Raw genomic sequence first — 13,632 nt, forward strand, 5'->3', positions numbered from 1 at the left:
TAGCAGTAGGTTGGTCCCGTGTTTTGTAGACCGCTGGAGCAGACATATTTTGGAGTATAGACTGCGTCTCAGGTCATCCTCCTATCCGCTTTGTCCGAGATTGGGTAAGGATCACAGGCAACTGAGGGATTAAGAGCGAAATCGATCATCGAAAATTTTAGATTTTCGACGATATTAAAAAAAAAAAGTATCGTAGTAATTAAGTGTTTTAGAAGATCAATTGCTTAAATTTTTACATAACATATGAGTTTAAATAATACACGTATCCAAATATGATTAAATGATGCAATGTAATGTATGTATAATAAATGCATTAAGATAGTATAGTAAATACAAGGCATAAACACTTTTCAGGTAATTTTGGATGGTACGATGTCATCAACTTCTTCATAACTAAAGTATATAGGTATGTAGCACGTTGAAATTTATAGTGAAGTCATCTCTATACACATGACTACAAAAGAAATAGATTGCATTAATATTTTGTGTCAGCTTGATTTGTTGGTACTAAAAGTATAAAAAACTTTCAAAAATCATTCATTCTGTCATGCTGTTATTTATTTGTTTAATAGTTAAAGGTATTTAAGATACAGCCGATTAGTACCAAATATATTTTGAAAATATTAGAAATTAAAAAACAAACTAAGCTGGTTAATGTAGTTGCTATTTAATGCTATGAAAATATCAAACGAATAGCACATGTTAAAGAATTATATCACTCGTTCTCAATGTAATTCAGGCGCAGCGTCTACTACTACCAACAGTTTGTCCCTAGCGATTGAAGGTTCGAATGTAATCTAAATATAGGTCTGAGTACCTTTCTTCTATTTTTCCCTCCATGAGTTTTTATGCTTTGGAGAACACATACAATTATTACTAATCCTGATATTTGTCATATACACTTGATAACAAACGTTACACTTTGTAGGGGAAAAAATAGTCTAACTCTACAGATAACAAAGATATACCTAATATTGTGTTCTGTATTCAAAATATCAATCTGTCACATCCAGACTAGAATTATAAGCACAAAATCAAGAAATCAAAATATATAATTATATGCTATATGACGAGTACTAACACCAACATAATAAAAATAATTGCATATTAATCTGTTAATTGTTTAGTTTTAACTATAAAAAAAATTCACAAAACATATAAGTAGTTTCAAATCGGTGCAGGTATGATGTCTCTTCGTTTAACTTAATGATGTCATATAAACTGCGTTAATTATCAAAAAGAATTGAAAACATACCTGTGTGGTCTTGTAGAGAGCGACTAAGAGGTGGCGCTGGTGGAGTAGCTGCGTGATCACCACCATATAGTCCTCCGAATTCCTCGGCTGATGACGATGACGCATTGCTGCACTTCCGGCCTTTATCTGGCGTGTATTTACTTTCCGCACCTGCTTGTAGAAATTTGGCATCCGATTGATGCTCGTCCAGGAGACCCGGCACGCCGAGTAGCCCTCCCACTAAGTTGGGTCGCAGTTCTTCCATGATTTTGGAGCCTTGACCGCTGCCGCCGCTACTGCTAAAATTCAGCTGGCGGCTAAAGAAGGCCGGGAAAATGTTGAACTGTTGAGGGTCCGGCAGAGCGGCGAGAGGCGGCGCGGGCGGCTCGACGGCCCCCGCGCACGCCGCACTCTTGAACTCCACCGTGCTGTGGCCGGTGCGCTGGCTGAGCGAGCAGCGCGGCTCTCCCGCGCTTCGAATCTCGTGCTCCGTGCCGTCGCCGTCGGCTCGGCCCCGACGCTCACTGACTAACCACATTATAGTGACGTGGTGTGCCGCCGACACGCCGCCCCGCGCGCTAATTGTTCGCGACTGCGCGAGAGGACCTCACGTCGCCGCCCTCGGGCTAGAGCGAAACGGCTCTTTCCCATACCCCCGTAATCGATGTAAAATCTTTATAGTGATGCTGCGTCTCATTCATCCACGGCGCGAAGTACGTTGAAATGTCGAGGGCGGCGGCGGGCGGTCCCGGACGAGCGACGCGTCGCGCTGATTGGCGGACGCGCGCCCCGCACGGAGTTCGTCGCACAGCTCCAGGCCAGATACGTTTCTCTTTGTTTTATTGTCTCCATGCCTTCTCGTAGATCTTGCGTTGAAAGTTTATGCATTGTACCACGTTTTGTTCTACAAAACACAAAATCACGTATGAACTTCTTGAGGTAAAATGTGTTGAAATAGAGATGTGACTTTTTTTCGTGGACTGCTTTTGTGGTGCGATTCATAATGGCTTAAAGTTGTCTTGATTTTTGGTAGCTGTTACATGTGTAAAATATAAGAATCATGTTCAATAATTTTTATATTTAGATTTAACGTGCGAAAATAATCGATTGAATTTTTTTTTGCACACCAAAGATTAATGTAAACAAAAAATTTACACCTAAAAAAATTTATACCTAAATAATAGCATCAATTGACTCTTTCGTAGCTTATGAAAATATTTTGCGCTTGCAACCGAAAATGTATGTAATATTAGACAGATATTATTATATTGAAGAAGGTATCTATTGATAGCATTATGAGGCATTTTATTAGGAGAATTTCGATAAGTTTTCGCTATTAAAAAGATTCTAATAAATACATTACAGTATTTGCCCAATCCTTTAATAGTGGATAGATAGAACAGTATGCAAGCCAGAAATAAATGCACTACAATTTTTATAGTATGGTTTGCTATGTGGGTGGCTACACTAGGTGCTACGGCCATGACAAAGAAATTACCGTCAACGATGAAAATTCTTGTTGCGATATTTGTATTCTCACAATTAATTATTACTATTATAAATTATGAGACTAAATTATTTAAGTAAGACTTTTGTATGTTACGAAAGTCAAATGTAAAGAAGTACTTGTCCATTAAACAAGAATAGACAATCTTCAGTAGTTCCTGCTAATAAGCTTTAAAAGAAGTATTTAGCAACTAATATAAAAACATACATAGATCGTCGGACTACTGTTAATACTAAAGGTATAAATTAATATTAAGGTTTAATAGGTTAAGCTCTATCAACCACCTCTTTTCAATGTAAGAGAATAGTTGGAGCTTTATCCAGCACGTTTCACCAGTGCGGGGCGGGTAATTTACTTACCATGATTACAATTGCTATCTAACGTCCGTGATAAAAACTGAGACCAATAACTGCGCAAATAACTCTATTTTATGAAGCAATCAAATCAAAACTTTTTAACTAGCCCGTTGGCGCAGTTGTAGTGCCCTGATTTCTGTTCCGCGGATTGCAGGTTCGATTCCTGCCTGAGTCTATGTGTTAAGTGTGTATTTCACTTCAGCCTATCGCAGTCCACTGCTGGATATAGGCCTCCCCAAGTTCGCGCCACACATCCCGGTCTTCCGCACTCCTCATCCAGCCTACACCGGCAATCTAGTTAACGTAGATCGTCGGTCCAACGGGCCGGAGGACGTCCCACACTGTGTTTGCCAAGACGCGGTCTCCACTCTAGGACTAACTAAGTGTGTATTTATATATCTTTATTTCTATGTATATTTATTAAAAAAATTAGTTTTAACAGTCGGCTGTTACCACACACAACACAAGAATTAAGTTACCGTTTATTATTTATTCTATCTATATGAGTATATAGATAGAATAAATAATAAACGGTATAGTAGATATGTATAAGAGATTTCCACCTATATATTGACTCATCACGATATCTCTGGAACCATAAGGCGTAGATACTTGAAATTTGGTAGGAATATTCCTTCTGCAAAGCAGAGGTCAGTTAAGAATGGATTTTAAAAAATTCCACCCACAAGAGAGTGTTGCGGGGGTGTTAATAATGGAAAATTTCCGTTTTTAAACTATAGCTCCTATCGACTCCTTTGGTATGATTCTCCTATATGTGATGTAGAAATGATCAATTAGCGGATTTTATGATCTCACGTCACCAATAAGGTTTGCGGAGTGGGCGTTAACAATGAAAATTTGTAATTCCGAAACTGTGAACCAATTTTTATCGAATTTTGTAAATATCTGTAATTTGGTCTAACTTAGAAGATAGGGTAGTTTTTATCTCTATTTGACGCGGTAGGTGGTGCTGATATCGGCTCCGAAAATACTGAACCAATTTTTTCAAGTTTTGTAAGCATCTGTAATTTGGTCTGATGTGGAAGATATGGTAGGTTTTTATTTAAATTTGACCCGGTAGGTGGAGCTGCTATCAGTATGTAACTCCGAAACAACTGAATCAATTTTTATCAAATTTTGTAAGTATATATAAACTGGTTCAACTTGGAAAATAGTATAGTTGGGGTAGTTTTTATCTCAATCGGACCCGGTAGGTGGCGCTCCTATCGGTATGTAAGCTATTAAATTTGGTATCTTTTTTGCGGGTAGAACAACGCCTGCGGGGTCAGCTAGTTTATTTATAAAATAACTTTATTCAAATGATCTTTAAAATTCCCTTCGAATAGTCGTCATCTTACAAATTGAAATTTTAATTATCTTTAAAAGTGAAGCTGCCACTGATTCGGAATGTAGATTCTGCAGAGAAGACTCGGCAAGAAACTCCGCAGTTACTCTTTTAAAAAAATAAACAGTGTTTTAATAATAAAAAAAATTGGTAATATCTTGAATGAAATACGGCGTCGCTAAATCCACACATTTTTATCATTTATGTAATGTTCTGCACCGAGCTTTAGCTATTAATTTTTTTATTAACTTTAAATTTTTTCTTCACCCAGGGAAGCACTCAGCAACCACGAAGCATCCAGGAAAGATATATTTACTTTGCGCAGTCGGAAACTTGGAGTTACATTTTTTTTATTCCTTCTCGTGTTTACACTGCGATTATTACTATTTATGTCAAAACAATCTATATTCTTGTGAATATATATAATATTGTTGTAAATATATTATGATTAAATTGTTAATATTATACCTTATGAAAAAGATCCCGTAGGGAGACTCGAGCTCTGAGATCATAAATGCCCTGAATATATTTTTTTGCAAAATGATTACAGTCTCAATACCTCTAGCATTACCCTACAGTAACAGACTGTAAGACATAAGACTATGGAAATAGCTAAAATATTACACGAGCAGTAGCGACGTCGGTCAGATGACGACGAACTTTTTTAACTGCGAATGCTACGGAGCTGAGTCTACTACTCGAGCAGTAAGAACAGAAGTAAGATAGACAAAAATTTGATGAACGATTAAAGATTGTAAGATTGTTTTGGTGGCGGATCATCATTATTGAGATTGAATCTATTCTGTCCGAACACTAAATTTTTTTTTATTTTAACGAGGGTTTTAAGCTTTGTCTCGTATAAATTCGGACCTAATACAACAATATTGAATCTAAAACCTTTCGGATACGGTTTATTATCTAAATTCATTAGACTATCTGTGTTTTATTAGCTTCTACTAAATCCCAAAGATAATATATTTGTAGGTATACCTACCTATTTATCTTTTTATATAAGGTTCATTTAATAATTCTTCATTTAATAATTTTTGACAACGTTTAACGTTTTCGTGACATTAACAAAAGCAAGTTTCACTATCTCTGTTAGTAAATTTTATAATCTTTGAAATTTGTGTAACACGAAACATTGATAGCAGGAATAGTATTTAGATTCAAATGAGTTTGACCAACCTAGCGATAGAGTATTTTTAAATATTCTAATAGACATTATTTAATATTTTGGGCAACATTTTTTTTAACTTAATACGTGGAATTAAAAACAATAATATTTTTTCATATATCCAACAAACGTACGGCTCACCTGATGGTAAGCGGTTACCGCAGCTTATAGACGCCAGCAACACCAGAAGCATCGCTAGCGTGTTGTTAACCCTACCACCGATCTTTCCCAGGAGGTCTGGCTTACCTTACTTAGTTATTTAATTCAATGGTAACAAGTGTATTTAATTATTTTCCAAAAGTACCAACCAATGAATATCTTAAAATAAATGAGAAGTCCGCCCCACCAAAAACATAAAAAATAAAATTCGCAAAACAGCAAGTAAGATTTGTTCTAGTTATTTTTGGCAAAGACATCTTCTTTTACATTTAATTTTTGCTGTGAAACTTCTTTAGACGCAAGTAAAATTTTTACAGATGAAACGGCAACGTTTTGTCAACGGCAACGTTTTGTCGAATTACTTTGAAAAAAAGTTTCAGTTCTGACATGTGTACTTTGTACGCACGCACGTTTTTTAACTAACACTGGACTTAAAATATTTCAGAGTACTTAATACGAAATTAAGCGATATCTTTTATCTCTTTTTACAATGTTTGATCGTACACTCAACCCTTTATTCTTAATGATTACTATCATTGGTTATGAATATCATTTACAGTATCATGTTATCGAAACAAATGTCGTGATTTGAATATCTCTACTGCGATGTGATTGATGATAATATTCATGTAATTTGAAACTAATTTTAGAATAAAACGAATTTGTGTCCACAAATGCGTTCGGTTGTACTTTAAAAATGATGACTCTGTTTTGTCTATTCTGTAGGGAAACATTTCGATTTAGACTTGAAAGATTATTTCACATTGTAATAGTTTTTCTGTTTATGTGTTTCTGTTATATGTTGTGTGTATATTATTATTTGTTAAGTTAATATTATTGTATACTAGCTATACCCGAGCTTTGTTTGCCATTATACGTTTTGGTTTTTATCTGATTTCCCAGGAGGACCATACTGAATTTCGTTATATATAGGTAGTATCGAGGGTCGTAACTCGTAGTATGAATGCTTATGTCTTTTTTGTGCTATTTATTTCGTTACAATTATTTCAAATTTACAATATTTACATACATATTTATTGATCTCCTTGACTTTCTACTTCAGTAAGTTGCGTTAATTTCAGTTTTTCTGTTAATTATGAAATATATTCACCATATTAATACTAATAATAGTAATAGTAATTTTATAAATCAAGTGTTTTTGTATTATGTACTATTGATACTTAAAAATAAGAACACTTCTCGCCGTAGGTTTTAAAAGGGGTTGTAGAAGGAAGCATTCATACATTACACAATCTTCATTACCTATCACGAAATTTTACCATGTATATATGAGTACGTATACGAGTATATGTAAGAGAAATGTCTTAGAAGTTTACGAGTACGAGTAGTTTTAATTAGGTCTTCGCTCTTTGGAGTCAATGTTTTGGAGTCTTGGCAAAGTTCTATACGCGCATGGTTCTGTAGAAAAATCTTGCGTTTTATAATTTTGGCAAATTATACCTACAAGAGAAACGTTTAAGAATAACTGTTTATAATCTTTTAACCGCTAAATTATAGTCTTTACGTTGATAAAATACTAACGAGTAAATCTTCGCTCTGGTGTAGTACTGCATGTGCAATGTAACGCGCCAAAACACCGGCGGTGGGGTTCGATTCCTGCTCGGGATGGATATTTGAATTTGTACGAATGTTTCTTTTGGGTTTAGACGTCTGTTCTGGTGGGTCTCCCCATTGTGCCTCGAAGAGCACGTTAAGCTTTTGGTCCCGGTGGTTATCATATATACCTGATAGGGATTGTTACTCATAGTAAAGAATATATCCACCAGTCCGCTGTGGAGTAGCGTGGTAGACTAAGCTCCGATCCTTCTTCTACATGGAGAAATAAATCTGTATCCAGCTGAGGGATGTCAAAGGCTGAATTGTGATCATTATAAGTATTTAATTTTTCTTTCATATTTAAAACAATTTTTGTATACAAATAAAAAAGTAATAAAGAATGTACTTAATCGATAAAATCTGATCGAATCGATAAAAGTCGCCTTTAGCAAAGTGGTGTTTTATGGAAATGACTTTAATTTCAGTAAAAACACCAAGATTGATTGACAACGAATCAATAGAATCTGTAATTAATTTTTCTATAATTATTAACTCCAGCTTACATATATACAAACGCATGTTTGTCTATATGTCCTTTATAGAATCGTAAACTATGAATTTGATCATTTTATGATCTTCAGCAAAGCGTTGTGCATGAGGACACAAAGGTTTCTAAGTTGGTACGATCAAAAAAAAAGTAGCGACGCGCGCAGGGTACAGCTAGGTAATTATAAATTAATGTTTTTCCCATTTGTAAATAGTTTTAAAATATATCATATATTACAAAGTAAAAAATTATAACCTTAAAAAAAAACGCAATATTACGACCCTGCCAGGATTCGAACCTGGAATCTTCTGATCCGTAGTCAGACGCGTTATCCGTTGCGCCACAGGGCCGCTGCACTATGTAGAGTAAAATAGGAATAGTTTGTATGATTAACGTAACTGTTTTACTTATTTTTATAAATACATCTTCACAATATAAAATGATCAAAAAAAAATTGGTTGGCTGTAAAGTTGATTTGCGGACGATAGTTCAACGTGACAACGCCATAACAAAACATCCCTCGGACGCATAGGCCAATCGTCGGACGCATAGGCCAAGAGAGTGGAAGAGAGATAGATGCGGCACAAGCGTACAATGAGCGTAACGGGACAATGACACATCCTTTTTCGTGCATGCAGCCGGCATTCATCGATTTATAAGACGTTGTCACGTCAAAAAACCATAATCATCGTGATTGTGACTTTTTGTGTGGTGTATAATTTAAATTACCTATATCGCTTTCAAAAAATTTCGCAAGTTTTACATACCTTATGTTTAATCAAACATTATAATAACATGAAATCCACATGTACATACATCCGGCGAATACAAGCGAAGCGTCAGGCCTAAACTAGTAATAGTGTAAATGCGCTTATTATTCGGTGAATATTATTTACATTCATTCAGTAGTTAGTTCGTACTTCATTTTAATATTTTATTCGAATTTTGCTTTTAATTCGATATTATTAAAAATTATTAGTTGATACGGGTATTTATTTCCTGTCACACATTAATGTATGAAAGATTGTCTTATCCTATCAAAAGTAATAATCTTCTAATATATAAAATTCTCGTGTCGCGGTGTTTGTAGTTAAACTCTTCCGAAACGGCTTGACCGATTCTCATGAAATTTTGTGTACATATTGGGTAGGTCTGAGAATCGAACAACATCTCTTTTTCAAACCCATAAGTTATAAGGGGGGGGGGGGGATTAAGGGTCTTTATAACATATATGGCAAAACAACGTTTGCGGGGTCAGCTAGTAATTATATAATTAACATGCAACCACCCTCATATATCATGAATATGAAATATTATAGTATCTTTACTTATATTTTTATTTTATTTATTTTTATTTTTTATTTTAGTAGTAAAATGAAGTGGCAGTAGCTGGTCCTGTCGTAGAATCGATGGTCGGTGGAGCAAGAAGGTTGTCGAATGGAGGCCATGGCTCAGCCAACGTAGTGTTGGACGCCCTCCAGCTAAATGAACCGACAGCTTGAGGAAATTGACTGGTAGTGACTGAATGGCTAAAGCGGGTGATGGAGTCTTATGGCGTATCCTAGGGGCGGCTTATGTCTAGATTTTCTGGTTTCTCGACCTTTTTTATTTCTCGGGGGACGAGAATTTTCGAATAGGATTTCTTGAGTTTCTCGAGTACCTCGAGAAATTTTAATTATTGAAATAAAAGAAAAAAAGTAAAACTTCTTTATGCTTGACTTGGAGATTAAGATGGTGAATGCGTGACTAGACCGTTACGAAGAATGTGATTGTGCGAAGCAAGCGGAAGTTGAGAGGGAGATATAAGTTAGTGAAGATAGAAAAAGAGAGAGTTACGTTTCGTATATTACTGTAGGGGCAAGAGAGAGAGAGGTGTGAGCATACATTTTACTTTAGTCTTGTGATCTAAAGCACATTCGTTTTTTTTTAAAATAAAACACGTCATTCAAAATTTTTGATTTATCACGAATTACACCGATGGATGAGATCAACTAAATGGAATGGTATATATAATTGAATGGCTGCTCAGTAGGTATAAAACGTTAAAATTTTGGGTAGTGCTTAACTTTATTGTTTGGTCCTGATAAGACCAATTATTGTAATTACAGCTATTACAATTATTCTATAATGAAATAAAAATCATCCATACAAATAAATAAAATTGGGGTGTCTGTTTGTAATATTAAAATAACCACTTTTTACTAAATGATATGGATATACACGGTAGATACTCGTACATATACCAAAATAACATTATTTACAATTTTTGTCTGTCTGTCTGTCTGTTTGTTTCGGCCAATCTCTGAAACGGCTGGACCGATTTTGACAGGACTTTCACTGGCAGATAGCTGATGTAATAAGGAGTTACATAGGCTACTTTTGTTTTAGATATTTTTGTTTTTCCGTAACTGCGAACCGAACAATATTTTTTACGCGGATGAAGTCGCGGGCAAATTATGGTAATTTTTTTAAATGCTTTGTTCAAAACGGATAAATATTCATTTTAATTTTAAGCATTTTTTCTGCTAATGTCTATAAAATACTATGACAATTTAAATACAAGTACCAACCATAAATAACATCAAAGATGTCAGTTGTTGGTTTATCTTAACTGTAAATGTAATCGGAAAGCGTGGTCAGGGGTAGCACTAGAGAGTGCAATTTAAGCTACAAATGATGATGGACAATCTATAAATTTAATTGCAATAGTTTAGTATTCTGTTTGCAACGTTTGCAACTTTGCAGCGACACGTGAAGTCCGGTAATAAATTGGAGGAATTAGGTGGTGTTGTGTGTCTAGAAAAGGAAGAAAAGAGAAGAGATATCGTAGTATCTTGAGGAGTAATATTTTGAGTTAAATTAGTTTATTTTTTTACGGTAAAACTGAAGGCAACACTTATTTTGGGTTCAGACACAAAGAAATTGTAGATAATAAGAGCGTGGAAGATAACATCTTTGACAAAAATGAGATTATATAAACTACAGTAATTTTATTGCCATTATTAGACCTTACTACGAAATTGTAATCGATGTTAGTTTGTATACAGTCTGAGTACAAAAAAGAGTCAAAAATTCAATGCAGAAAACAGACAACTAATTACAGTCTTATGCTGGTGCAATGCAATCGGATGAAATGTTGTTCAATTTTACCTAATTCCTTGCAAACGTTCACAGGAAAGATTGCTGGATAATTGATCAAGCGTTAAGAATCTTTTTTTTAATATATTACTTTTTTTATTAAGTTAAAATTAATCATTTTACTTTTAAGTATGTTACAATACAGGATTTGGTAAGTTGGAATTCATATTAAATTTTGATACTTTAGTATCAGATCTGTTGGCATTTATAGTTCTTATACCAATTTAAGGACGCTCCGAGAAGCCTGTGAACGCCCCAGGAGGCTTCTGAGCTTCTGGAAGGAGCTGGGCTGGCTGAACTAGTCAGCCCACTTTTCACGCATAATGGACCACCTTTGCGTCTAAATGCGGAAAATCGAGCCCAACACAAATAAACAAATAAATAGTTCTTATACCTACGTGCTCTTTTAATACATTAGTTGAAGCGTTATTTTGGGTAGCTTATACTTTTTAATTATCTTTATTATAATGAGTTATGTAGTTTCAATCAGGTTACTTTTTTAGTTATTGTAATAAAAACAAATACCATTGTTTAATTTAATTTACAAAGTCAAACAGAAAAGCGGTAAATAAATATATACTAATAATTGAATACCAATTTTAACATAAAAGAGTTTGAACTATGAGAAAACTGTACAAATTTGTTTACATTTGTAGCTTATAAGTAAGTATATTTCAACAATTTCGACTGTGTTATGGTAAATCAGCAATAATTTGTGACATTTGTTTGCACATGTGACGGTGCCGCCTCTTTCCACCCCTTACTTTAGTCTAATTTTCGTAGTCTATTATATTGGTACAGTGTAGAGGACCCAAATTATACGTATTTCATCTGCTGTTTGAGCCACGTGTCAGATTATTTTAGGATGTCGGTGTAAGATAAGTTTTATTATTATAGGCTTAAAAGAAACTCCATTACTATATAATATAAAAATTAAACGCAAGTGTTAGGCGATTGCATAAAGTGTAAAATAGATTTTGTTTTATATAATTTATTTTTATAATATTTTTAATTGTAGGTACATTAGACGTAGGAAGATTATGTACTCGTTATCTTCATACGTGATTTACATATGAATAGTTTATTTTCCACAGTTAGTCTTAAAATATATGTTTTTACGGATACGGAACTTACTGGAATTCCCACTTTGATATTCTCGAAGTTTCGGCGACGTTGCAGACGACATGGCCAAAGGTGACTGAAAAAACGGGTAAGTTTAAAAGCTTAGGTATATTTCGACATTATATTTCGATGTTCACTGATGTATAACATCTATCTCTCTCTATGTTTTTTACCTTTTGACTTGAGTCGTCTGTATCTCCCCTCAAATGAAATTTATGGGATCTTGGAACCATTCATTTCATTTGTGTTTATTAAAACAACATTAAGACTAGCGAAACTATAACATGAATATTAAATATTTACGTACAGACACGACGACTTAAATAGTCAAGCAAAATGTTCGTATTCCGTAGTGTAGACGGGACTGTTTCCTGTGGGCGCCCGCATCCGACGTCCGAGTTCGGTGCTACACAAACCTACCTTTATATAATTAGTACTTTCTTACATTATATGACTTTAGTTTAATTTTATTACTTACAAATTTCATAATTATTTGTAATGTAATATTTTAATTTCTAATAAACAATTTCTGTTAAATCTTATACTATTGTTAATCTTATATTATTAAACGAGCAATTCTTGTATATGTCTGAATCTCGGCAAATTTAGTATATAGGAGGTTTCGGGGGATATAAATCCATCTAGCTAGGATTCATTTTTAGAAAATATCGTTTTATCCCTGTTTTTAGGGAGTGAAAAAATATCGTTAGAATACGAAGGTAAGTTTCGAATGACGTTGTAATAGCTCGGTGGGAAATCGGCCGGACGGGATCAACTGAGAACACCAGGGTTCAAATCCCCATGTCCCTGATCAAGTACTTTTTCCTTTTTTGTTTCGAATTGCACTCGTTATTTTTTATTTAAATAGGCAGTTCTTATTTTTTATTATTATGTAGGTAAAATCGAAAAATTTTATTCATATTTTATCATTATTATTTTTTTTATATTTATTTATATTTTTTATTATTGTCGTTAAAAAAAATTATTCAAATTTTATAAATATGTAATTCGTATTTAAATATGATTTCCAAAAAACACGACTTGTTGGAGCGCCTATCAGTTTTTGAGAAGCAATTACTCTCAATCTTGTAATTATCTAATTCGTATCAATTTTAAATTTACCGTTATTTTTTATTTTTATTTTATACATTGCCTTTGTTAGACATCGTGCGTTAATTCATTATTAATAATTGTGTTTGCAGGCAAACGGAAAAAAAACCGACTTCAATTATATCGACAAGTAATACAACGTAGGTAGACGAAAAATTAGTCAAGTAAATACGCATTATTAAAGATTACTCCAAAAGTTGTAATTAGATCTCGATGAATGTGTATGACATGATAAACATCGGCTTTCGATTAAGTTAAAAATCATCAAAATCGGTACACCCAGTAAAATGTTATGCGGATTTTTGAGAGTTTCCCTCGATTTCTCTGGGATCCCATAATCAGATCCTGGTTAAGTAACCTCCTCCTTTTTTGAGGTCGGT

General features: G+C 34.2%; 2 protein-coding genes and 1 non-coding gene across 3 annotated transcripts in view; 1 reads left to right on the forward strand and 2 right to left on the reverse strand.

Annotated features, from left to right (window-relative positions):
- LOC123661047 (homeobox protein GBX-1) overlaps positions 1–1,772 on the reverse strand; it is a 38,576-nt gene extending 36,804 nt beyond the window's left edge. The window contains 1 exon segment of the mRNA XM_045596060.1: positions 1,256–1,772. Within this exon segment, the coding sequence (XP_045452016.1) occupies positions 1,256–1,772 (517 nt within the window).
- Positions 1,773–1,957: 185 nt separating this feature from the next.
- Positions 1,958–13,632, forward strand: part of LOC123660928 (multiple coagulation factor deficiency protein 2 homolog) — a 36,050-nt gene continuing 24,375 nt past the window's right edge. The window contains exon 1 of the mRNA XM_045595948.1: positions 1,958–2,032. Coding sequence (XP_045451904.1) covers positions 1,958–2,032 — 75 coding nt within the window. The remainder of the gene's footprint in view (positions 2,033–13,632) is intronic.
- Positions 8,160–8,232, reverse strand: Trnar-acg. Its single transcript has one exon. It is a non-coding gene; the product is annotated as a tRNA-Arg (tRNA).

Source organism: Melitaea cinxia, chromosome 16 (genome assembly GCF_905220565.1).
Source record: "Melitaea cinxia chromosome 16, ilMelCinx1.1, whole genome shotgun sequence".
NCBI classification, from domain to species: Eukaryota; Metazoa; Arthropoda; class Insecta; order Lepidoptera; family Nymphalidae; genus Melitaea; species Melitaea cinxia.